Source organism: Colossoma macropomum, unplaced genomic scaffold, assembly GCF_904425465.1.
Source record: "Colossoma macropomum unplaced genomic scaffold, Colossoma_macropomum, whole genome shotgun sequence".
NCBI classification, from domain to species: domain Eukaryota; kingdom Metazoa; phylum Chordata; class Actinopteri; order Characiformes; family Serrasalmidae; genus Colossoma; species Colossoma macropomum.
The window spans coordinates 12,114,518-12,141,954 of NW_023494793.1; the positions used below are offsets into that span (position 1 = coordinate 12,114,518).

Here is a 27,437-nt window from a genome sequence, read left to right on the forward strand (position 1 = left end):
TGCTCTAACAACCAAGCTTCATATTAATATTCACCAGTAACTTTACACCACGCACTTCTGTATTCATATTTACAGCCTTAATTTACTGACATTTTACAAATATCAATGCTCTGCATGATTTGTTATTGTTTATAGGGCTTTATTCTCGACAGTCTACATAAAGAATCCCCCAGGCAGCAAGAATAATTCCCCTGTATTTGAACGCGGACTCCATTATCAAACACAAGGACCAGAAGTGGTTTAATAATATTCAGGACACTTCCAAATATGAGAATGGAATTGGCACAGACTTTTTGGGACAATTACACAGACTTGGTCAGTTTTAGCTAAGGATGGCAGGGAAACTACGATTGGTCCGTGTTCAGCATTATAGGAAGGGCTGCTGAAAAACTTCTACATATGCATCTATTTCAAAATGAATCATCTTTATCATTATTACTAATCAAATAAATAGGTTTTTTAGTCAAGGTCATGTGTAGTTCTAGCTGTGAAAGGCTGCAAATGAAGAGAATATTCACAGCAGATTTCAGAAACTGAAGAAGCTCCTAAAATTACAGTGAGTTTGAGGAATTTCCAAGTATCTATCGAGAAGCAGAGCCCTAATAATTAAAGGAATACTCCAGTACTGTTTCAACATAGTCTCTAGGCGATTACACAGGCAATAATTCTTCCATGTTTCTCTGTACATAAAAGAGAACAGCAAACCCATGGGCTAAAAACATACCTATAGTAGAAGTCTATGGACAGCTGCTTCAGCACTGCCAACTGACTTCCATTAAGTGACCGAGTCAGGATATTGGCTGACACAGAGTACCGATCAGATATACAGATGCATATAAGGTACTGTTACAATTGAAGAGTATCATTCCAAAACATGACCTATGTATATTAAGAATTTTTGGTAATTACGTCAATAACTACTTCATAATTAACCATATTCTTCATTTTTTTTAGGGTTACTTAGTCTAACTGATCACTGTAGTCATCTTAACTGTCAACTTATGTTCTTATCTCAAAATCACCCACAAATCTGACCATTTTCATTTTAAATTGACAGAAATGTAAAAGCCTGAAATTGTTACTTAATAACTGCTGTGTGTAGCACAACAGAATAGTTAAAGCTCTCCTGCACAGGGTTTTTATTGTGCCATGCAGGTTCATGCCTTGTTAAGAGGGCTTTTATTTTGACATGCTGCTGTGCTTTGTAGATACATATGGTGCATTTCTTCTTTGAAAAGAAACACTTGTTTCATCTCTTAAAATAAGACTACCTGTAATGTGAACAGTTATAATTATTAGCAGTATTTTCAGTTCCAATAATAAAAAAGTGCATTGTGGAATAGAATGACGCTCGTCAATTTGTGTCCAGGAAAAAATTCAGTATCGATAGCGCATCGGTCATGTCTGGCCAATATCCGTTTAATATGTAATGTGATCATTCATGATTATTAGCTGTAAGTAGAGCATTCAGTTCTATTAATAAAAACACAGTAAATATTTGATATGTATCGCGTTTCTGAATTACGCTCTTCAATTTTAGAGCGACTGTTTCCAAGAAACAGTACCAATAGTGGGTTGGTTTAATGAGATCAGTATCGGTGCCAATACTGATCAAATGTAGCAAATGACCGCATCACTAGACACTAGCTTGAAACATTCTAGAGTACTCCTTTAAAGCTCAGTGCATTTTCACAGCATGCCTAAGACTTTGGTACAGAATAGACATGCTTGTGGTATGATTTCCATCTGGCCGACAGTATGGGTAAACAAACACTCCAGCTCACCTCATAAGCACTCTCACACACACTCACACACACACGCACACACACACTCACACACACATACACTCACATTCAAATACATATTTAAAGAAACAGGTGTATATACATTAGAATCAAGTACCTGAAAAATGCTGTGTACAAATGTGTTCATAAATATATTTTGATGCATGTGCTCACTGAAAGTCTTTAAATATGTATTTGACGTAGATATGAAACGTTTGGTACATACATACAGACACGTACACACACATGCACTCAACACGCCGCTGCTGAGGATGCTCAGCTACCACAGGTGAGTCTCTCGGATCTCTGAGATAATGTTGTTGGCTTTCTTCAGTGCCTGAAAAGAGAAAGGAAGAAGGAACGGAGTTTGTATTAAAGGATAAAAACAAGTCAAACAAGAGAAGCTGCATCCTGCGAACGAGCAAGCACTGATATGAAGGCACCTATGAGACCTTTTGTTGAGAACAGTCCAGGGACATAATTAGCTCTTCTGCTTCCCTGCTCTTACACACATGTGCACTGCTGTTGAGAAAAGTCCAGAAACTGTATAAGCTCTCCTGCCCGTCTTACAGTCACACACAATATAGAACTTTCCCGCAAGTATGTAGATGCTTTTATTGTGGGTAGCTCTGTACAGCAAGAAGGGCCTGGGTTCAATTCCCCGGCCGGGTGACCAGGGTTCTTTTCTGTGTGGTGATGGACTAGCGACCTGTCCAGGGTGTTTCCTGCCTTCCGCCTGATGAGCACTGGGATAGGCTCCAGCACCCTATGCGACCCATGGCTTAGAACAGGGGTGTCGAACTCAACCACTAGAAGGGCCATATTAAAAATCTGTGGTCCAGCTGTGTTTTTATTGCATTTTTACTTAACATTTTGCCATAATATGAACAGGCCATTGTTTATTTGAAATATGCCAAAATTGCAACAGCAAAATGGGCATTGAATACTTATTCAAAAATAATTCTAAATAAAAATAAATTGTTTTAGGTCTTCTTTTTTTATTAATTGCTTGAACAAGACACCAGGCATCTTCTTTTTGTGTAACCGCTGGCCCATAGATTGTTGCTGGGGAGGGGGTCAAAACACACACTATGTTGTAGTGCATGCTGGGGACTGTAGTACATCTCAGGGTGAAATGGGCTAGTAGGAATAGGAACTTAAAATCACTTCGTGGGACGAACAGGACTGTGTCATGGGCCTGACTTGTTTTGTGTTTGTGTTTGACACATAGGGCTTAGAAGATGAACGGATGGTGTTAATAAGCATTAAATCAATGAAAAGTTTGAAAAAATGAAACTGATAGGGAGAAAGTATTCAGAAACCACAAATTTATAATACTTTACTGCAAGGCTGTTGCTTGCAAATACAGCTTAAAGATGTCCAAGTAATTTTTTGCAGTGGTTCAATGTTAGGCCATTCCATCTTGGCAAACCAGGAGGTTATGAGGATCCCTCTGATGTACTCGCAATTTGAAAATCCTCCATAGAATTTCAATGAGATTCATGTCAATAGATTGACTAGGCCATGCAAGCATCTTCACATTTGTTAGAAACCAGTCTTCAGTTATTTCAGCTTTATGTTTGGGGTTGTCTTGTTCAAACGGCCATCTTCTTCCCAGATTCAGCTGCTTGGCCAATGAGATTAATTTCTCATCCAATATCTTCCGCTACATTGCTCCATTCCTGTTTCCTTCAATGACGTGTAATGCCCCAGTACCGTTTGCAAAGAAGCAGATCCATATAATGATGCTCCCACCTTCAATCTTCACTGTTAGCGTGGTGTTCTAGGGATCACGTGCAACCCCTCTTTGTGGAGCTGAATTATTGTCAATGAGCTCTATTTTTCTTTTGCCTGACCAGAGTACTAGTTCAAGAAGAGTTCAGATTTGTCTAAATGCTTGAGTGCACATTTTAGATGCACATCTCTCTGCTTTTTTCAGCAGAGGAGCCTGTGTGAGGTTTAGGAACGCAGATGACTGCAGAGCAGTTTTTGCATTACTGTTGCTGCTGCTTTCAAGTCATCCTGCTGCCTTCTCTCTTACGTTTCTCATAATTAGTATAAGAGAAATCTTGTGTGGCACACCTGTCCATGAACATTCATATAATTTCCGATTACATAACAAAACAATTGTATTGAGAGAGATGTTTAAGGTCTTTGCTATAGTTCTGTAGCGTTGTCATTTGAGTGCTGTTTAATAACAGTCCCTGAGAACGTCAGGAAGCTCGTTGAACTTCACCATTAGTGCTACTTGTTGCATAAAATCTCAAAACAAATGGTGATGTCGCTTATAACAACACTAGGAGCTTTTTGGATGTACATTTATATTCTTATTTATACTGCATTAATATGTAGAGCATTGAAATATGGACTGGAAGTACACTAAATAACAAAAAGCAAAGTTTCTTGTTTCCCCTCAGTGCAAAATCATTCTAACACGCTAGTTCTGTTCTACTTTACGGGTTTGAACTTGACAGGACACCCTGTAGATATGCAAATGTCAGGCGTGAAAAGGTGACAGGTTCAGAAACACATTGTGTGCTTGGCCACCACTGAACACTGCTTGTTGCTATATTTGTCAGCTGTCTCTTAGAAGCTCACTGTTGTTATGACAGTCGATAGAAATCAACGCTTACTGTTAAAAACGTGTCAGTTTCTAACAGAAACTAAGTTGTAGCCGACTGTCCTTTTTGCAACCTTTGTTCAACAGCTATTAATGAAAAATCCACATAGGTGAATATGAAATCAAGCTTACTGCTCACTTACAACTACAGTAACTGTTGGCTAATGCTAACGATACCTTGTTTCACTGTTAAGTTGATTTAGCAAATTAACGATACTGTAGCAAAGTTACTTAGATTATTTAAACTGTTGAATTCCATACAATAAATGAGAATAAGAGCTTGGTTTCAAAACAGGTTAATGCTGTCACATCAGACAGAACACAAAGGTAAATGAGAACCTGGGGCCAGATTCACAAAAGCTTTCTTAAGAGAAAACTTGCGAAGGTTCTTAAGACAAACAGTAAGAAGTTTATAAGAATCTTAAATGCAATTCTAAAAAAAACACTTAAGAAGTTCTCAAATATTCTCCTAAGATCTTAAATACTTTTTAATGATTTTTTTTTAAAGAAAATCTTCATAGTTTTCTTGTGTAGGCTACTATGCCTTTTACCATGTACCATAAACGACACAAGATACATTTTGAATTTTAATTAAATTGTTATCTCTGTTATTTAGTTTAATCCAAGCAGAGGACAGCAAAATGGAGGAAAAACATCAAACCAAGCACTTAAAAAATGTTAGCAAATGAGAACTAGAGGTGATGATGGAAGAAACAGACAACAGGAAAAAATTCCTCAATGGAAAATAAGATAATTGTGGGATGACAGATGAGGATGGGCTGGAGTAGCAGATGCAGTGTCCATAATAATTTTAAATGCTTACTCTGGCAACTCTTACAGCCTAAAGCGAGTGTGAGGCTATTGTAAGATTGAGAAAACACTTAAGAACATAATATTTTCAAGAATACCATTTGTTCTTAGAATTAAAAAACAGTTAAGGAAAGAAAATAATACAATTCTAAATAAGTTATTTAGTTTATTAGTATATTAGAAGTTATTTAACTTTTTTCTTAAGAATGAAGTTAAGAAAAATACACACATTTAAGACGCTTTCATGAATCCGGCCTCAGTTTTGCCTCTTTGAGATGATGCAGATTTTCATCTTGGTTCTGATCGGCTCGTAGTATCAAAGTACTATATGAAATGGCCAAACAGTGACTGTGATCTGCTGCTGTATTGCGTTTGGAGAATGCAAAACTCTTCACAATTCAAGTGAACGGCATGTTTAGCATTCAAAACAGTAACAAATTTGAATGTTTGAACTTAAAAAAATAAATAAATAAAATAATTGAAAGAAGATGACTACAGAGTCATTATATGATTTTTTCATTTTATATATATATAAATATATATAATGTGCACACACTAACCTCCAGCATCTGGGAGACCTCTGTTCGTTGCTGTGCCGTGTCCTGAGACTCGATAAGGAGCTCCTGCAGCAAAGGCTGCTTATAGAGCTGCCCCACCAGCTCACTCTGCAGCCGCTCCTTCACAAAGTTCACCAGGAAATGCATCACTGTTTTAGGCACGCTGCAGGGCAAGAGAGAGGGAAGACAGAAAGAGAGGAAGGGAGAAAGATGGGGTAAAGATGAAGAAAGTGGTAGAGAGAATTTATTGGCAGGAGGGTGGGGTGGGTAGGACAGGGCGGGATCCATTGTAGTTACTTATGCAGCCCAGTTCAATGAAGCATCCATTTATTTAAAGTGCAAGAAATAATGGAATTCAAGTTTACGAGCCAGTGAATAAACTGTAAAAGGAGGATTTTTAAAGGACTTGGCCTATTTTAGACCTAAAAGTCAGCATTTTTTATGGCACAGAAGTCTTATAAGGCACTTCTGTACCTAACGCTTCATTACTACAAATAGTTATAGGAGTGTATGGCCGATGTGACGTTGACCCTGCTAACCTGTCCTGGATGTTCTTGCGTACAATGAGGAAGTAGCATTTGATGAGACGCTGGATGACTTCGCAGTCCCGCTGCTCACGAGTGCTCAGCTTTCTGGAGATCGGCACTGCCTGGTGGACCCAAAACAAACAAAGCATGCCAATAAGCAACAACTTTAACACTTAAATGATTTTTGACTTCATAATGCATGATGTCTTTTGAAACAACACTGTATTATAGTTGCAAATCTCTGATCTTACAATGATTAGATTAAATTATTCAAGCAATGATTTAATGCGTCTTATTATACATTATTATTATTTTGATACGATTCACAGCCATTTTAAAAAATACTCTGAATAGACAAATACACAAATATGACTGAAGGAACTATAGACTCAGTAGTAGAATACAGACCGTAAAACAAGACCCCAAGCTCTTGGTGGATTCTTATTTTTTTAAATAATAGCCTTAGATTTGATTTTGTCCACAATTTCACAGGTTCTTTATTGAATACTAACATGATCAATAACAACCAATTCCAATGTTCCAAAATTGATGCAGCTGAATCACCACCTTCAGACTGTTGCATCTTTACACCCGCACACCATCTGCTTGTGTAAATGTAAGTGCTGAGAATATCCGTGCATTTTTTACTGTGGTTCAATACAGCATTCACGGTCCTCCAGTTTTTCTACCTTTGAATTCTGTGCCAGGTTTCAACACACCTGAGTCAGTAAAGTAATCAAGATAACTAGCCTGCTCGGGACGTGTTTCTCAAAGAAGAATTTCTCAGTTAGCCAGAAAAATTACGCCAGAAGTCAAGCCATTCCAATAAGAGGACACGATGGGCATTCCCATTGGACAATCCCAACTTTGGGCTTAAGTTATCTGATTAACTGACAAATTCTGCTTTGTTAAAAACTCCCTGTAATGCTGGGGGATGAAATAAAACACAAACATGAATCTTGCAGCCTCATGCAGACTGCCTCAACACTGAAGATTGTTCTAAGCTGGACTTAGGACGCTCTCTTACTGTGTCCAGCAGGTTTACTGCTTTAGCAGGGCTTCCAAAACCTGGTACCAGGCCTTTATCCTCTGATGGCATCTTCTCATTCTTCCATCGCTTCCCTCCATCCAGCGACTCAGTCTGAGAAGATGGATGGTAGAGTCAAAAAAGTGAATACATGTGAGAGCGACTGACTGTGTTAAATACTTTAAAACAAAATAACAGATTCAAGTGTGTGTGTGTGTGGGGGGGTGTATTTGTGTACATATACACAGGTGCTATCCAGAATTTTTGGTACCCAAAAAAAAAGTTTTTGAAAAAAATATTTATTTTATTTAAGAATAGACCAACAGAGGCAAGACCGAGGCTCTGTAGTAGCAGGGCTCCAGACAAAAAATTAGCTTAAGGAGCCTCTGGCTCCTAAAAGAAAAAAGCTTTTTTTAAGTGCCAAATAATAATATGCAAAAAAATAAAGCTGTTTAACACCTCAGATCAGCTCTGTGATTTAAGTATCTTTGCCTTCCACCGAACCTGGTTCTTCTCATACATTTTATCATACGTCTTCGACACACTCAGTCCCTTTTTTTTCATTAACAAGATATATAGCAGAATTTGCAACATAATGAGCTTTATGTGTGAGTGACGCAAATTCATGAAGCCAAGAAGTTGAGCACATGACCTCTTAACGTCTGACAAAGACATTGATTGTGTGAAAAAATCTGGGTTTTTTTTTTCGCTTTGCCATTTGCCATAGAAGAAATAGTAATAAATAGTTACCAGTTATAATAATAATAATAATAATAATAATAATAATAATCATCTTCATCATCTAAAGTTGCTACCTCTCACCACTAGCAACTTGATTAATTTTATCACTCGCAAATTAATAATTGTGATCGTGACTGCGGCCATTTTAGTCACAGCCTGAAGCCCTACAATAGTAGTGGAGGCCAAGTCAAGACCGAGACCAGATAAACAACAAAGACAACTTTCCATGGCCTTTTGTGCTCATATTAATCAAGGGTACCAATAATTCTGGGAGTCACTGTAAGTGTGCATGTGTCTGTGTGTACATGAATACCTGCTGGCTGTTAACTGAAGCGGACACTTGCGCAGCATCTGTGAAGTCTGGGTGTTTGGTGTTGATGTACGCCAGTTCTATCGCCACCAGATTATGGACCTAAGACAGAAACACACACACAAAGCCACCAGCTTTTGTAGAAGAATCCATACTCAGTTCTGCAGAGCAGATGACCAGTGTCTTGATCCAAAACTGCAGCTTGTGTCCGTGTACATAAACTCAGTTTCTTACCATTTCATTGGTGATTGGAAGACGTTTTCTGAGTAAGCTGGTCACCACCTCCACTATTGAGTCATGCAATTTAGGAAACCGCAAGAGTTCCTGTGAAAACACACACAGTATGTAAGATCACAGTGTCAACACAGCTTATTCACAAAAGGACAGATTAGGTACAAATAAGGCAATTATTTAAAATGTGAGTGAATCTACACTTTCGTTCCCTCAATACATTAATACTAATGGAAGCGAGGTTTTATCAGCTATCTGCACACCTGTACTCACAGCAGTCTCAGTCTAAAAATATTGACACTGTGTTTGAATAGAAAGCAGGGAACAAAAGAGTGATAATGTGTAACGAAGGTAAACAGAGCAGGCAAGAGGAAAAGAAAGATAAGGCAGTGATGAAGAGCAGAATTTTAATTAATGTCACCTCCTGTCAAGACAGTGTGACTGTGGATGTATGCAAGGGATATGAACCTGGGCCACATAAATTGGATGATTTTTTATTATTATTATTATTGTTATTATTATTATTATTTTGTAGTAGTAGTAGTAGCAGTAGTCGTATGTTTTAAGGATACACAGAAAATTTGGCCCAAAAAGCTTGGCTAAAAAATAGCATTTTTACTAAATTACTTAAAAACCATTACGTAAGGCCTAAACAGGTGTCATGTCTAACACTTAACAAATCTTTTTAATGGTAATGAAATCCAGAAATAGTTTGTTATAATGTCATTTATTGCCATTTACGTTTGTTGAGGGCGCTGGATTTTGTAGGCCCACATTGTAATAATTTTAAAACATTTACTTTATATGAAATGTTTTTATTTATTTTCTTTTTTTATATGTTTTTGTCCTTTTGAAAAGAATGATTTTATCAATAATAACTGCTCATAAATTTGTTGTTTTTTTTACATTTTATTCAAAAGCAAGGCAAAGAAACCCAAAAAACAAAACAAACAAACAAATCTTTATGTCCTGAAATTTGATTTTAGTTTCAGCCAATAATATTTTAATTTTGGTGCATCACTAATAGTAATAATAGTGATAATACAACATAATATTTATTAAATATTCATGAAAACAATCATTTTTAAAGATTGAAATCAGTTAATACTTGCTCAAAAAATATAAACATATAAGCCAACATATTAATTGTATATTGGTAGACCCGTGTTGTATGATGTAAATAATGTGAGTGCACTTGCACTGTATATGACCGCTGCTGCTACATCTGCACCAAAATGTTACAGCATAATTATGCACGACTCATTGTGCTAAACAACCCACTGCCTCTTACTTTCAATGTAGCACTTAATTTGATTCATTTTATTTAAATAGGCAACTCATTTGAATTCCCAATAAATAACAATGCTTACATTGCAAGCTTGGCTAATATAAAGTACGGTAAACAATCTAGTGTGTTTCATGTGTTCCCCACACAGTGTGAGATTGAGATGAAAAAAAAGGTAATTAAAATCAGCCATTGGCTAATTTGGCTATAAAGACATCAAAACCAGCCATAACAATTCATGATTGCTGCATCGCTAGTGTTCAGTTTCAACCCACATTTCTGTTATACATTCAACCGATTGACATTCATGGACATCCTCTCATTGTTTAATGATGCTCATGTTCTCCAATAGTTGTGATCACAGATCAGATGCTGCTTTTCACTTTGGTTTCCAGATGCAACATTTTGACATGCACACTGCATCACACTGACCACTATATGTTATTTTGATAGTTTCTCAGGAAACAGCCTCGATTTCCAGGGCAACGTGTATTGCTTGGATAAAAGGCATCAGTCCACCCGCTTTGTAGAGAGAGAGCATATTCAAACACACAGTTTTCTTCTGGTGAAGCAAATAAGCACAAAAAGACATGCTGAAGTGGGATTTTCTGCTTTAAGTCAAGCGTTCTTTTACGGTGCATAGAGCAAACAAGCAATTATGTGCCTTCCACACAATTTCACAGAGAAATTATACCAGAATTTGACAATATTACACTGCTGAAATGAATACTAGTTAGAGAAAGTCTCTAAAAGTGACAGTGAATCCTGATAATCTGAAAGCACAATGAAGACTATTCAGTTTTAAATTTTTAAGCATGTGCACTCTGTGTGTTTGGTAACTTGCTTTTAAAGTGAATTTGATGCATATGTTTTGTACAGCGTTCTACTGCTATATTTTATGTTGACAATGTTATAATCTAAACAGTAAACAACACTGTTAGAAATAAAGGTCCTGTGCTGGTACATTTTTCGTTCTTCAAGGTACAAACGATGTGAATGTTCCCTCACAGGTACAACAGTGGCTTTAAGGTCCAATTGTGCACCTTAACTCAGCCTTTCCAGGTGAAAAGTACATATTTGTACCTTTTCATAACCGAATGTTTTAGAGCAGAACAATAAAATAAAAAGCCTGGAGACGAGACGGGGTGTGTGGAGTCAATACAATTTAGAAAATATAATTTTAATGCATTACGGTACAATTATGTTCCCTGACTAAAGGTGCTGAGATGTACACTTGAGGGTACCCACCCCAGTGACAAGAGGGGTACTGCCCCAGTGACAGTTTAGCACCTTTTTTCTGAGAGTGAATAGAAGGGGTTGGGGTGGGCAATATGACGATATTTATAGTCATCGTGATAGATTACATCACAATATTCTTCCCTGAGTATCTCATGTATATTGTCAGTACTTAAATAACAATGAAAACATTTCATAGTTCATTACAAAGAGAGCACAATTAGCCCTGTTTCATTAGTATAGCACATTGTGTGAAACACTGAATAAAAATGAGTATATTTATTTCAACATTTATTTTCATACTTTTCAAATGTGGCACAGTGTCTTTTTTTGCCTGTTCCAACGACTTAAACTTCACAAAAATTGAATACAGTGACTCGTCTTGTGCATCATGAAAATGTCCTAAAATACTGTACCATATTTCTCACCCATACTAGTGGTAGTAATAATTTCATATTTAATTTGGTACTACAGAAATACAAGATTATATATATATATATATATATATATATATATATATATATATATATATATATATATATATTTGCATATGGTACCTGAAGTAAAATAATTTCAATGTGTCTATGTGTCAATGGGGCTTTTTACACAGTGCTGTGAAGAGTTTTATACGAGGTTTCCTTGAGGAGAAGTATAGAAATGGTTAAATGAACACACTACTACTTAACTTATTGTATTAATGTTACTGCTATTTAATCTATAAACACTTACTGACCAAATAACCATCTTTCTGAATGAATTTTTTTCAGGTGCTTCAAACTTTTTGCAGTTTTATATCAAAAATCATGATAGTTTCGGTCACTGATATGAGGAAACGTGTACCCTCCTGTTCCTACATGCTACATGACGTGTTACCTGCGTGCTGTAAGATGAGCAGTGCTGGATGATCCTCTGCAGCTCCTCATGCACGAGCTCCACACAGCGCAGACTGGGTTCCTCCAGTCTTTTAATCTGCCTCTTCACCAGCAGCTCAAAGCTCACCTCTGGAACAAACAGTGCCGGCCGTGGACCCTACGGTACGAGAACTACATTACCCACGATTAACCAGCAACCGAGAAAATGGCCACTGTTTACGGTATTTCAAATGGTTAACATACCATGTTTCATGCTAATGATCTCAAAAGGTATATCTTTAGATTTAAACATGCAAAAACAATACAATCTGTGAGAAAACACTTCAAAACACATGGAAAAAAAAACATTGAAATGAAACAAAGAAATGAAAAACATTCTGTACGAAAGGCTCAAAAGCTTCTACAGGAAAACAAAACAAACTGACCAATACAAATGAAAATAAAATACATTTAAAGAGTTCAGCAGCTTTTCTCAAGGGCATGAACCACAAAAAAAGGCCAAGCAATTGCAAAACACACACCCAAACAAAGACACATTCTTACTGTGGCATTTCGGATGGCCGTGAGAATGTCCAGCTCAGTGAGTCCTCCCAGCGGGTCTATGGACTGTAGAGTTCGCCCAAATGTCTCATGGAATATGTAACAGATCCGAGCACCACCGCACCTGTACAAGACAAACAGAGAGAAAAAACAACCAGATGATCAGTGTCTCCGCAGGCAAACCGCTTAGCCTGATTGTGTCAACAGGCAGCACTTAACAGCAGTCATACATGGCACTAATCAATAGCCAGTGACACCAGTCAGAGAGGGAAACATAATTCTAGCCCTCAGTGTACTGAGGGAAAGTAAAGAGGCCTGGGGCTCTAGCTAATTACCTGCCTGTCATTTTCCCTCAGCTACAAACAGCAAATGAGTGCCGTTCAATACCTATCAAAGGCCTAGGCAAAGAAGATGTTCTAGTTTTGTTATGGGGAAAAAACGCACAATACAGTTTAGAAACAGAGAAGAGATGGAGATGTTAGTTTTGAGTTTTGTAGCATCTCAAAATTGCACTCTTTTAGACTTGTCATTAGTCTGACCTGCTGCAGAAATTTCTGCTGTCTTTCACCCAGCGTCCAGTGCCAATTCCCACATGCTCTAATGCTTTCAAACAGTCGAACTGAATCCAGTGCAATTAAGCTGAGCTAATGATAACGAGCCTTGGGTCACACACAATATAGACAAATAGCATATTGTGATTATTAGGGACGCACCGATACCGATACTGATATCAGGTACCATGCTCATTTACTCATACTCATAAAAATGCACTAATACCAACGCTCCAACACCAGCTGATGCCACGTCACATGAGCCCAGTGTACCCTGACGCTCTAACGAACAAACAACACAAGCTGGCACTAAAGGAGGCTCTGCTCAGACAGAACAGTACTACTGACTCAGAGTACAAAATACAATTAAGTCAATGAAAACACTGTAAATCTTTTCTTTGTACTTCTGTCAGTTAAATAAAGGATCAAGAGAATGAACAAATCACAGATTCTTGTTTTTTGCATTTGCAGTTTACAAAATGTCCCATTGTTTCTGGAAATGGGGTTTGTAGTATAAACATATTTTTGTGGGGTCAGGGTACATTTCTGGAGGGCCAAACATTCTCAAACATGCTCAAAGGCAAAACCCTCATTATCAAGTATTTGGTGAGTATTGCTAATACTTCTAGAACTGAAGAACTTCATGCATCATTAAAAAAAAACCCAAGCTCAGGGGTCGGCAACTCAAATGTTAAGAAGAGCCACTTTGTTCTTTTAACAAAAATCCAACCACCTAGAGAGCCACAACATTTTATGTCCATTTTACCATCTTGGCTTTAAATATGTCTCAGTATGTGCTGATGTATTAGCATAGGTTAAAAATATGAACGAAAACGCAGACTTACCTTGCTTTAAGCTTTAGCTCAGCTATAGCCACTTTTCTCAGATCTCTGGCAAGAAACACTTTTTTGTAAAATGTCTCTTAACGTTTGATTTTTTACGAGGCTGAAGTCGCTTCTCAATCTCCAGCTTCTTGTTCGAATTTTCCCGTTCCACTTTAAATAGTGCCTGAGGCACCAGAACATAACTGCTGCAGCATTTAAGGTGGAACAGAAAATTCAGATGAGAAGCTGACTTCATCTTCGTGACTTTTTAGTGTTTGACAGTTTCTCATTGCAGATTAAAGGTATCAGGAAACCAGCTGGAGTGATTATAAAAGCAAATAAGTCCATTTGCCTCTGAATTAACGATGTTCGTCTTAAATCTCTCTCTTTGCCTTTTCGTTAGCTACTAGCTAGGCAAGATTGTTGTCTGCATTGCTGTGACCAGCAGTCAGCGCACCAACCTTCAGGGTTAAAGAGTGAATTAGCAGTTATAGGCTACATTAACTCCAGCATTTACGAACACTTATTTTTAAAACTGTGTTAGAAAGATCAGCAGAGCTTTATTTCACTGCAAAGGAGGATCATTTTATTTTAACTTAAAAACGGATTTTGCTGTAGCGCTGCAACAGCGCAGTAAAACAGCCGCATACGACTCCTGAGCCACATGTTGCCGACCCCTGCCTTAGATCAATCATAGAGAACCTGTAAACAACAATGACAACAACAACCAGTGTATAGTAACTGCATAAACTGCTCTAATAAGTATCTGATTGGATGTCAGCCTTCTGTTCCAATACTCTTTAATTTACCAATTGGTGGATTTTTCCTCCAGGTCCTTCCTAAATCATTCATTCTTCATAGCCTTTTTAAATGTAGCATTACTGTTCTACAGGTGCATTTTATAGGCAAACCTAATAAAAACTAAAAATGATGCATCATATTTCAAGAAGACATCTTTGAGGATTGTGGTGATGCATTTTCGCCATATTGCCCACCCTCACCCAGAAGCACTCACAGTTCAGAGGTTTGGATGTGCCTGGCCGTGCCCTCAATGGTGTTGCAGTAGTCAGTGGCAAACTTGGTGACGATCTGCAGAAGGGTGGCACTGTGGTCCTCCACAGGCTCCCCATAGCTGCTGAGACGGGCTTGGTACTGGGCACTCAGCACGGTCACGCGGGTCTTCAGCTCGGGCAAACAGTCGCGGATGTGGTGCATCAGCAGGCGGCTCAGGGTGCGGGCAAGGTAGCGCGAGCCGCATCGTGAGGCCAGCGACGGATAGTGGCGCTGCAGGAAGGCCTGTTCATCACGGCAAGCGTCTGCCACGGTTTTCTGGGTGTTCAGGTCATGTTGGCTCCTGGGGTTGAAAAAGTGAGGGGAAAAGAAGTGAAGTAAAGGAAAGATGAAAAAGCTTTTAAACTTTAAGGAGTTTCTGAGATGACTCAAAGGCTACACTGCTGTACAAAGGCAAAGAGCAGGAACTCTGCCAAGAGTGAAACCACAGAAGAGCTTTAAAGCCAATGTGAATCAAAATCATAAGATTATGGGACAAGAGGTGCTCTGTCTTTTAAATCATATATGATATGATGAATTGCGTTTAATATGAACAGTGACGTGAACTAACATAGGTCAATTTGATTTTATTTAATTCCATTTCATTAATTCAATATATTGCTGTTGTTTGAACAAAACCTCGTATCTCCAAAATAGTAACTTTACAGGAGAAGAAAAAAAGCATACTTTGCTTTTAATGGAAGTCGTTGGAACCAGAATTTTTTTCCCCAAGTAATTTTGAGCTTTTCTTTTGGTTCATTCATCATGAAATTTACACAGAATGTAGAGGACAACAGGCATTTTCAGATTATGTCCAAAACTGAAAAATGACAAAAATGGAGATGCAAGGTTTTCCACCTACAGTAGCGATATATATATATATATATGGCTTCAATATCATGCTCTGTGGTGAAAAGTACAATATCAAAATAATTTGTTTTTCTGAGGTTTGGTAAGTTGGTACAGACAAAAGCCCTACCAGTGCTCCATTTAAAAGCACTCTCAAAAACTATAAACACTGATTTTGAATCAATATTTTGCGTATGGTTCTGCAGTAAATACAGTTAAACAGGCCTAATTACGCTCTCATTATAAAGACACATGCAGTGTTCTTTAAGTACGGACAATATCCACAATACATCACAGAATAGTCATGATACAATATCATTTTCCCGCACATCTACTTGGGAATATGTGTACTTTGTGTGCATTTGTGTATAGATGTATCTTTGTATATAAATACAACATATATTTATGTTCTATGTGCCTTACTAGTGTCTCATGTTGTCTAATAACACAACCAAGTATGCATACAAAAATATGCATCATGTAGGTCCTTATGTGTGACAAACAAAAGTGTAAAACTGACCCAGAGGTGAAGCTGCCCAAGTGGCAACTTGCCATGGAGATTGTTTTGCATCTTTTCCATTTTAACAAACCACCAGACAGTCAAATTTTCAAATATCCACAATTAATACCAAAACAACTCACTTTGTCACTCTGCATCAAACTGCAACAAATCAGATTATATCAGAATTTGTCAACTGAAACATCCAAGTTCAGATTAAAATTCCCACCACAACAGCTAACGTGATGGCAAGTGACAACTTCTTTCCAAAATTCAGCATTTCTTCATAGATGTGGATAATGGTGATGGCTATGTAAAACACACACAGGCATTCTCAAAGCTGCTTATCCTCCTGGGTCGCAGGGTCGCAGTTACCCTAACAGGTGGACACCACAATTTCATTCTTCACCAGGTAACCTGCTTAGAAAACACAATGTTCAAACTTCAGTGATCTTAAGAACAAAACCAAATGCCCCACTGATCTGTCCACCCCTCTAAAATGCAGATATAATGGATTATGACTTCACAGTAATTTTCACATTTCACATTTCTCCTACCACCCGAAAAAGAGAGTATAATCGAACCCAGGAGTTTCATCACAAGTTCAAAGCTGATCCTCAGACATATGATTTCTGTGATAAATCAATGTCGACCAAAAGTGCAGTTGCTACATTTTGCCTTTGTACAGCAGTTCACATCTTCTTTCCAGAAAAAAAGAGCACAACTGTACCTAGCTATTTACTGTCTATTTCAAAGAGTGGCAAAAGAGAAAAGCATTTCTAAATCAATAAAACTAGAGTAGCTTCCTAAAAGGACTAAAAAAGATACTTAGAGTACTGCCCACTGCTGAAAAAGAGAAACTATTAGGCTCACAAACCAGGGCTTTTCAGGTCATTTGATAGAAAAATCTCTGCTTCAACTTAGGCCTGAAAAGCAGGATGTGAAAAACACCCCAGTGCATTCTACTGGAAACTGCAAAAGCCAAAAAGCTTGTATTGGTATCATGTGTTACTTGTGGAAAAAAAAAAAAAAGAGACTTCTCAAGTGGCTTGAAGGCTCGAGTGCCACAATGGTCCTCTCATTAAAAAGCAAACCTCTGAGCGCAAAGGCTGCAAAGCATTCACTTTCAAATCTTGGAAAGGACAGAGAATCAAGCAGCAGCTGAGAGCAAGAGGGGCTTGCCTGTGGCTAACTGCGATTAAGTTAGCAGTGTGAAGTGTCATTGGAGGCAGGGCTGTTTTCTGTGCTGCTAAATTGAGCCTGTTCTCCTTTAGGACCCTAGAGGGGTTGTGTAAAAGCCGCAGCGGAAAAAAGCACCCGCTGCTTATCTCAAACGCACCACTCAACTGGTGGATATCTGTGGTAGACATTTTGCCCTGTGGGTCATGAGCTTGAAACTAGAGCGAGAAGGACAGCTGGAAAAATACGTTTCAGCAGGAGCGCACAGTTTGAATAAGGAAACGGGGAAAAAATCTGCGGACAAAGACACTAATGTTGACAAAGGCCCTCCTAGACACTTTCGAAACTCATAAATGGCTTTAATCATTCAGAATATTGATTAAGCGCTTCATTTTACAGATGCATGCTGATACTTCACAGCTACAAATCAAAAATTGATTTTCCTCTAATGACACACCACACAGCTATAACTAGGGAATACAGGCATACTTACAAAAGGATGGCACATTTGGAAATTCTATAAAATATTCACTGTAAATGATAGCAGGCAGGGAAAAAGAAAAGTGATAGCAAGGAAATAATTAATAATTATTAATAATAAGTTTTCAACTTTTTTTCACGCTTTAAAATTAAAGACTACTTACTTACTTATTTATTATGCATGTATAAAAACAATGCAATGCAACTACACCCTGAAAAGGCTTAGAGCAGCAGTACTTTCCCCACACCAGATTTAGCGTTTACTTAAAGGGCCCATATCCTACATTTTTCTTGTATTTTCTTGTACTTTTCTCAAGGTCTACTTATAACATTAGTTTACATTAGTTTTTTTGTGAGTGCCTTCAATGCCTTCAACATGGTGGTGGTAATATGAGGGAAGAGTGATTGACCAAAGGGGGGGTGGCAGGAGTTCTGCGCAGTTTCTGGCTGTAGCTAAAAGGCCAAACCCCCCTCATAGCTGTAGCACGACTGATGTAGGACTGAGGAACAGGGAGTAGATGGGGTGGCGGTGAGGATTGTAAATCCTTCATCACCAGAACAGAAGGTGAGGTTGTGAGATTGGAAGAAGGAGGGGTTTCAGGCATGTTCCTCCCCCCAAACTTCAGTTATAACATAACTACATTTAAAATGACCATTTGCCAATCTTACTTTATCCCTTTGAATTGAACAGACTTTTTGGTACTGTGTCATGAAGACCGATATTATTATTCTATAAATGAGCTCTGTTCTGATTGGCTGCATAGCTATACCTTTTTGGATGACACACAACACATTCAAAATGTGCCTCATTCAAAAGCACTCAGAGCTGAAACACTGCTTAAAACCTCAACCATAATGTGGGCCCTTTACGATCATTAAATCTCTCTCTGGCCTCATTATCTCCCAAGAGCTTCATCTACCTAAATTCCTACACAGGCCATTTTCAAAGCTAAAATAATGTTGAATATATTTTCTGTGTATTGTTAATGGACTCTCACCTGTTGACCACTCCAATGATGCCCAGTCTGACCGGAATGACACGGCCCAGTAGAACCTCCAGTGCGTCGGTTCCAGCATCCATCAGATCTAGCTTACTCACAACCAACAGAGTCCGCCGACCTGGCCACACAAACAAATGTAGAGTCTCATATACAATCAGAGAGCAGGGCGTGTTCAGAGTACAGGTGTGAAAATGCATAAGTGCACTGCAGTGCATCGATCTGATTGATTCTGAAATATTAGATTAGAATAATATTCAATCAAGTATGTGCCCATTGTTTTTTAAAGGTTCACTTCTCTTGAATGGCTTTTTATGAGTATATAGACTGATAATTGTGTCAAATGTGTTATCATAGCACAGAATTCCTATTTTTCCTTTAAAAACACAGACATTCTCAGTACAGTGATTTGTGGGGCGCTATAGAGCAGCTTAGTTTTGTATGTCATGAATGAGCTTGAATCCACCACAGTCCAATACACTAAAATACGCTAATGAGAAAGTTACAGCATGGTGGTAGGAAACTTCTAGCTACAGAACAGGCCTGCGCTAACATAGCTAACGTAACCTTTGAGATGTTTGTACTGTGCAGCTGGCTAAAACAGATGCATGATCTTGGCATTTAAAATTACCTGAAATATAAATTCCGCATCTATCTAATGAACATCTGTCAAACATAGGTGTACAGAACTGTCCTAGTAACAGTGAGCGGTAGGTTAGTATTGCTACAGCTTCACACACCACAGCAGAGCTCACGAATGCTGCATTAGAAGCAAGTTGAGAGGATCAAGACTCAAATCTGAGGGAGCGAAGCTATTCTGTTCTGAGTTCAATTTATGGTTTGACATTTATTATTATTTGATTTATTATTATTTGATTCAAAGATGACTGATGATTTCTCTAATTTATTTTCTTATTATGAATGCTAGGTTGGGGCTTCTTTGTTTCTGCTCAGTCTGTATTCCCCATTCACCAAAGGCTAAAGCACAGCCTGCAGAGTAGTGGTGGAAGGGCGGGGTTTGGAAACTGTGAGGCAAGGAGGTGTCTGTAATTTGCATACTCATGCATATTCATGAAACTTAGTATTCTTAAATATCAGTGATGCTCTTATGCCATTTTTAGTAGTCTTCTGTGCATAACAATAATGCATAGAAAATATGTAACGACTTATTATTCAACACAGATTACTTTAAGGTTTAATCTATTACTTTGAGGTACTAAAGGAATATATAGTTTCTATTGTTTTTGTTCCACTTCTGCGAAACTAGTTCTTCCAGTTGTAACTACAAAGCCAGGGTGTTTTGGGTCATTTGGAAAAAAAAATTCCTTCTTCATATTATGTCTCCAGAGCAGAATGTGAAAATAACCCAGTACATGTTGCTGGAAAATGTAAAAGCCAAGAAGCATCTATAAGTATTGAGTCACTGGACGAAAAAAAAGGACTTAGAATTCTGCCTCACACCATCAAGTTTGAGGGTTTTACCTAGAAAATCATTATAAAATCGTATCATGAGATTTATACTCTTGGTAGAGAGGCAGTGCAGAATTGAAACATATCATGTTTGTGGAAAATTATTTCAGCATAGCCAGATGACTGGCTGGGGGCCAGTCTGTCCAACTGAAAAACTCCAGAGAAACCTCTCTGCTCAGGCCCAGACTGCAGAGAGGGAAACATGAAGCTGTACAGGCAGTGTGTGTAACAGAAGAGCAAAGTCTACATCAAAAAACTCAACACAGACAGAATAATAGATCCTGAGGCTTCTGCCATCTGCCCCCGCAGAGGGAGACAGGAGCTGTGCCTAAATTGATCCTCACCATCTGGGTCCACTTCACGGGCCAGTTTGAGAGCGTCTGACGTGGCCAGGTCCGAGTTAGCCGGGGACACGCACAGGATGAGGGAGTTGGGGTTGGAGATGAAGGACAGAATCATCTCCTGAACCTGAGTCTCGATGTCCTCCGGCTGGTCACCAACTGGAACCTGTAGAGTGGAGTAATGTATTGTGTTTGACTCTTTTTAAATGTTTTTTAAAAGACATTTACTTCTTACACACCCCCATCCCCCTAGCTTATTCTTGTAATCACATGGCACCATATTTTTCTAAATTTCAGCATAATTAAATGGTTACGATGTAAACAAATTCATTGTGAAATGCTCTCTTCTAGAGAAACTTACAGAGTCAATATTGTTCACAGTGGTGGTGATAGGAACCAGACGCCAGACCCCCCCCCCACAGGAGGCTATTATACAAAAAGGTCTTTAATAAATAGCCTGATGCCTAAGACGTTAGTGTTGAGATAAGGTTTTGGTCTAAAATGTGTTTTTTCAAATCCATTCATGGTGGAGTTACACCAGAATTGTAGAGAAATACTTTAATATGAACTTTGGGTTACTCATATATTTCTATAGGAGAACAACATTAACTTCATTAAAACCATAGAATTTGTCTCTATTTATTATCTCTCTATTATCTCTCTTTGTATATAATTTGCATATGCATGCACTACATGCGTCAGCTAACTGGGCTACTGTGTGAATATGAGCGACACAGAGAACATGCGATGGCAAAAACATTACACTCAACAAGCAAACTGTCGAAACACATAATCCTGCTAATATAAAACTGATGAATAAAGGTCCCTGTACTGAAGAAAAGAGAGACCAAACCTCACTTAAATTGCAAGCTTAATATTTTACTGGTAAAGATTTTAATAGGAGGCAGCTGTTTTTCAAATGTTCCTACTGGCTCAAACAGAATCATCTGCTCATAGTCTTCATCAAGAATAACTGGCTGTGTGTTCAGAGCAAACACAGGCATAGTGAATTTTAAACGACTGATGTTTATTCTGATTGCCTATACCTTTCTAAATAAACTACTAAAACAACTGTTGGGTTTCTCTTGTACTTTCCAGGTGATACATATTTGTGTGAGTTTTAGAGAGTAATTTAGAAGTGAGGCAATGAGTAATGAGATTACTTTTCCCGCAAAGTAATCAGTAAAGTAATCCCATTGAAGTCTGAGAGAAGTAATTAGCAATTCGTAATGGGCCACTCTGAGTGACGACCCAAACACTGGTAACATAACCGGTTAATCAGTGCATTTCTTATATATTGCAAGGCATATGACAATCATAACATGCAATATAATCCTGATCATAAAAGTATCAAAACAAAAGTTCTTTTCCTCTGAGGTTACCTTGGTGATTCCAGGCAAGTCGACCAAGGTGAGGTTTAGAACGTTAGGGGAGTAAATCTTCAGGTGGATGGGCTCCGGACTGATACCCTACACACAATAGCAGAGGACATTAAAACAAACGAGAATTGATTGCGAGGAAGGAGCTAATAAATAGAAGTGACAGTAGGCCTTGAAAATGATCCCAACCTGTGTGTATGTGTGTGTGTGTGTGTGGCCATCTGGCCTCTGTACCTTGTTGTTAGTGGTGCGTTCAGTCTCCTCTTCGATTTCCTTTCGAATTTCAGAGAAATCTGTGAAAATCTGTCAAGAAAATAACAAAATCTGTCAACAGCAAAATAACCCTTCTCCACGTACTTATTGATGGATATACTTATACCAGCTGACCTCCACAGCAACGCTGTTCCCCAGCACAAACAAAACAAGAAATAAATTTCAAGACAACAGCGATAGCACATCCAGGTTGAGAGTCTGGAAAATACTTCTGGTGAAAAAGACAGCATGTTAAAATACCTGGTTTTTGCAGTGAAGGAAGGTTCCCCATTCTTCTGCTTTGATTCCTTGGAGAAAAATTAAAAAGGAGTTAAGAAGCATGACCTCTTGGTACTTAGCTACAACTTGAAGGACACTTATTCACTTTCTTGTGAATAAGGGCTTTCTAGCAGGGTTTGAGTGGAACCACACATGTAAAAATTATTGCAAAACATAAAATGTCATTGGTAGGCTAAACTGATAAAATCGCGAAAACGCATATAGTGATGTGAAGCAATAAAAGATGTGCTAAAACACCAAATAAAAAGGGTTTTAGTTAGTTAACGTAAACACAGATGTGAAGACAATCCACAATAAATGGTGAAAACATAAAACAAATAAGAAAAGAAATTATGGGAAGGCCACACAGAATGAGATGGGACAAGTTCATGCAGATTATAGAGCTTGTTTGTTCTTTACACACAGAGACCTGGATAGCTGCACTGAGAGTTTGCTTTGGTTCCATTTCCTGTGAAACAGTGACAGAAAAAGACAGAAATGGGCAATCTAGATGAATCTAGAGAATGTTAGGAGAAGAGAAAGAACAAACCATATTCTACAAGACCTACATTAGTCATATACAGAATTAGAGTAGGGTCAAGATGTCGTAGATGACAGGTACTGATTATTAACTGCTATGAACTACAAGAGACCAATGCATCACATGGACAAAGAGAGCATAAAATCACTCTAATGGCTTATATAATCACTTCTTGCTTTTATAAATTGAAGTGAAAATACAGTATGATACCTTTTCATACATAGGCCATGTACTTTGATGGCCCATTTAAGTATAATGATAGCCACCAAAGTATATTCCGTCCGATTTCTACAATTTCTAAAATTTATATAGTTTGAAAATATTACACATTAGAATATCAACCCCACAGTCACTCCCTCTACCCCTGCCCCAACCCCCTGATGTTTCCCAGTTTCTTTCAGACCTGTGGGGAAACACTGCTTTCATTTATTATTAATAACCACCATAATAAGTAATTGTTCTGCTAAGTAAAACAGTATGATAACAATTGGCTACGGCCAGCCAACCAACATAATGGCTTTTAATAACATTAATATAGAATTCTAATTGGTGACTGGGTTCAAAATTCTGAACGATTTCGCATGTTTGCTCAATAACAGCAAAGAAAGTGACATAAACGACACAGAGATGTTAGAACTACATGCTCTCATACAGACTGACAGACTATAGAGAAGTAAAAACAAAAGAAAAACACTGAGTGTTCTATAAATATCCATGTTGCTGGTAGTTACCATGCTCTTGTTTCCGACGCTCCTCCAGTGGAGGCACATTCACCAGCTGCAACACTAGAGGGCGACGTGTGACTATTCCAGAGCCACGGGGCAGAAAGTCACGTCCAACCAAGCTCTCCAGCACTGAACTCTTTCCACTGCTCTGTAGATTCAATCACAAACACACTATGTGAGACACTCCATATACCAGAAACAGGCTATATATTTATAATTAACCTATATAAATAGCTCTTTTGTTTTAAAGTATGATTTAGTTTGATTTGAAACAATCTAACAAATGATTACCAATATTGCAGTGCCTAAAGCTCAGCTTAAAACAATTTATATACCTGGTAAAAAGCTATTAGCATATCTCTTACCCCTGAACACATGTAAAAATGTAAACAAGAAAATCTTTTTTCTATTTTGCTCTAAGGAAGCAGGGCTGCCACAATTATATTATTACTTGATCATTATGGCAACTTCAGCCTTCCCAGTACGGATTTAGCAAAAATGTGCTAAATGCCAATAAGTCTCTATTCAAACACCCACTGTTTCATTGTGTGTTGTGAGATTCCTGACCAATCACAGATGTTATTGGTGCAATGAATCATGTGAATGAACCAAGACATTCACACGACCCAACAAACATAACTAATATAGGCCAAAAATAACACAGGCTAGTCCTTGACCATGTCACATCACAGGTTCACATTATATTGGAAGATACTGCAATCGCAATGTTTAGCAACATAACCGGAACAAGGTATTTAGTTCATATTGTGTCAGAATACTGAACAACTGCCTTCATTTCCTCTCTAAAAGCACGCCTTCCATTACCATTTTCCATTACAGTGATAATTAGGTCCATTCGGAAATCGTTTATCTGGGCAAACGCATGACTTTTTTGGTGTTTTTTCCAAATATCACAATGTTTATCACAAACACAAAATATCGAAATGTGACTTTTTTCCGCACACTGTTCAGCCTTAAAAGGAATTAGAACTAAGCCGGTCAAGACTTCCTGGCCATCTGCAATGTAATATCCCAAAGTCTCCTGGAATATTTCCTACGCCATCTTCCAAGCTGTATGTGATACACGGACTGCAACTACTCACTGCAGTGACATGGACAAACAAGAGCTCTGTGGATAGAGAGATACTGCTCTGCAAATCCTGACCGGGACACTTCACTGACCTGTGATCCAACCACCATAATCTGTGGAAGCTGAATGATCTCGGCTCCAACAGTGAGGAAAACCTCCTGCAGGCGGTTAATGATGGGTATAAGAGTCTCCATCTCTGAGCCGAGTGAGTAAGAGAGAGAGAGAGAGAAAGAGAGAGAAAATGAGAATGTAATTCCACAGATTGTTTTCACGATTTGGACAAAGGAGCTTACATGCAATGCGCAAACACTGATCACAACAGATCAAAAAGGGGGGACAAAAATAAGTACTTTTAGAATCATATTTCGTTCGCTATTACTCTCAGTTGTGTAATAGTAAACATACAAAGCCTAAGGGTTTCAGTTATATAATAGGAAGTCAGCAAAGGGCCTCAATGTGACTCAACCACAATCTTGCCATCTTTAATGGAACAAATGTTCTTTCAATTAGAGGCTCCCCTACAAAATCTGTGGAGGGGAATCACTTCCCTCGATGGTTAAAGAAGTCAGTGATGGGTTGGGCACTGTGCTGTTCCCTTTATCTGACTGTGCTCTTGTCAGCCATGTACAAATAACATTTCAGAAATGTCCATTTTCATGGTTGTCAAACAGGTCCCTAATCAGATGGAGGAGTAACTAGTTACAATTGCTAGTAATAGTTTAAAATGACAACACTTTTACTTCTACTTAACAACATCTGAGGAAAACCTTTGTTTATTTCCATTTTTATCATTAACATTTGCCTCATTTGACTCTGTTTTGGTGGTGCTGTTGCTCACACCTCTCACTTTTGAGCTTCAGCATTTGATTTCAGACCAATAGGATGCCAGAAAAACAAAGAGCGTCCAGTTCCCACTCGAAAAAAAGTCAATCAAAAGGAATAGTGTCAGTACACATTGTCACCTCAGTTGTTGAGGGAACAAAACTGAAATATTTCAGTGCAATTAATGTGGGTGTAACTGGAATGGAATTCTCTTTGGATCAACGTAAACAGCTTTCATTCATTGAAATGTGCTATCGTTCATTGCCGTGCTTCCCATTTTACTTAAAGCCAACAAAATCCTACGGAGCCCCGCTGGTGACATCCTGTATGAATAAAAATAATTTGCGGCCACGACTTCGTATAGCATGGGAATGAGATCCTAATGCGTGGCCACGACTTAGCAAGCCGTGATCTCGTTCCCACGCCTACTAAGTCGTGGCCACGCATTAGGATCTTGCTCCCACGCTTTACTAAGTCGTGGCCACGCATTATTTTTATTAATACAGGTTGCCACCAGCCGGGCTCCATAGAATTCACTTATTTAATGTCAACATATTTTTATTCTGCGAGTCAAACTACCTTGTTGGTTCATTTTGACAGTTGCTGTCAAGTTCTACTGCAGTTCACTACTTGAGGAGCTTTTGGACACTCACTTTTTCCTCCTTCTCTTCAGGTAGATGCTTTTTTTTAATCTGACTGAATTATCACTCCTTTGCAGTGAGTGGGGTTTCAAGCTTATCTGTCTGTAATAAACCGCGATTAATCTCAGTGGAAAACAATCATAACACAAGACACTGACAGCCCGAGCCAAAGACGGCCAACTTACATGGACCTAGAAACAAACATGCTGCCTTGCAAATAGCGTTTCCTCACAGACAGCCAGAAAGCTTACCTGCCCTATAATGTCTACAATGTAAGTGAATGGTACAGATATGTGACACAGAATAGGGAGATATCTATCTCTCTTGTTAGCTGAATTGAAGAAGGAAGAACAGGCAAGATATCGTTAGCTAGCTGGCTAGCTAAGCTAGCTAATTGATTAGCTAGCAAGATAACAGCTACTTTAGCTGACTGAGTCTCCTTACCGGAACGCGACGCGCTGCTTTTCTTTCTTTCTTTGAACCAAATCTTCACGGTCTTGCTGACGACATTGTAAACAGAGGGATAAAAGGAATAAACAGCTGCTCTCAAGACATTTTGAGCGGGTTCATCTTCCCTGCGCCCTTCCCTCAGCGGCTGTCAAAGAACATTAGGCGTGTTTCTCCTCCGCTTCAGACGACGTGATTGGCTAATGCCCTGGTGACGTTCTGTTCTACTATTCGCTCATTGGACGATGATGCTGCCAGTCACAGTTTTGTCATCGCCGCCACGCCCCACCCCTCCCCAGCATCAGGACCCTTACCACAATCATGTTTAGACCTTTACCACTTAAAATTAAATAGCCATATGAGAATTCCTCTGTATCTGTATTTAATTATTATTCATAGCAGTTTTGTATTCAGTATTTTCCATATAGATGCCATATTTTCAAATATACAGAGAAGGGGGGAATAAACACTGATTAGCCA

The 27,437-nt window shown here is 38.5% G+C and overlaps 1 protein-coding gene across 2 annotated transcripts; it reads right to left on the reverse strand.

Annotated features, from left to right (window-relative positions):
• Nucleotides 1–27,108, reverse strand: si:dkey-32e23.4 (dynamin-1-like protein). Of its 2 annotated transcripts, XM_036578513.1 has the most exons (18): nucleotides 26,955–27,108; nucleotides 25,140–25,243; nucleotides 23,964–24,105; nucleotides 23,122–23,160; nucleotides 22,674–22,720; nucleotides 22,395–22,463; nucleotides 22,164–22,250; nucleotides 20,785–20,947; nucleotides 18,971–19,091; nucleotides 14,931–15,269; nucleotides 12,544–12,664; nucleotides 12,002–12,157; nucleotides 8,611–8,700; nucleotides 8,380–8,478; nucleotides 7,326–7,439; nucleotides 6,311–6,420; nucleotides 5,775–5,934; nucleotides 1–2,121 (listed from the first exon to the last, which is right to left on the reverse strand). In XM_036578513.1, the coding sequence occupies exons 2-18, from the start codon at nucleotides 25,239–25,241 to the stop codon at nucleotides 2,065–2,067; spliced, it is 2,016 nt and encodes a 671-aa protein (XP_036434406.1). In that variant the 5' UTR covers nucleotides 25,242–25,243; nucleotides 26,955–27,108; the 3' UTR covers nucleotides 1–2,064. The 2 variants fall into 2 exon arrangements, with proteins under 2 accessions (XP_036434406.1, XP_036434407.1); XM_036578514.1 differs by lacking the exon at nucleotides 23,122–23,160.
• Between the last annotated feature and the right edge of the window lie 329 nt (nucleotides 27,109–27,437).

Excerpts from the sequence above, each read along its gene's own strand:
- si:dkey-32e23.4 (XM_036578513.1), bottom strand. The coding sequence starts at position 25,241 with ATGGAGACTCTTATACCCATCATTAACCGCCTGCAGGAGGTTTTCCTC. Across the intron at positions 23,161-23,963 it reads GCGTCGGAAACAAGAGCATG|GAAATGGAACCAAAGCAAAC; the intron begins GTAACTACCAGC and ends ACTGTTTCACAG. Across the intron at positions 6,421-7,325 it reads CAGTAAACCTGCTGGACACA|GCAGTGCCGATCTCCAGAAA; the intron begins GTAAGAGAGCGT and ends TGGGTCCACCAG.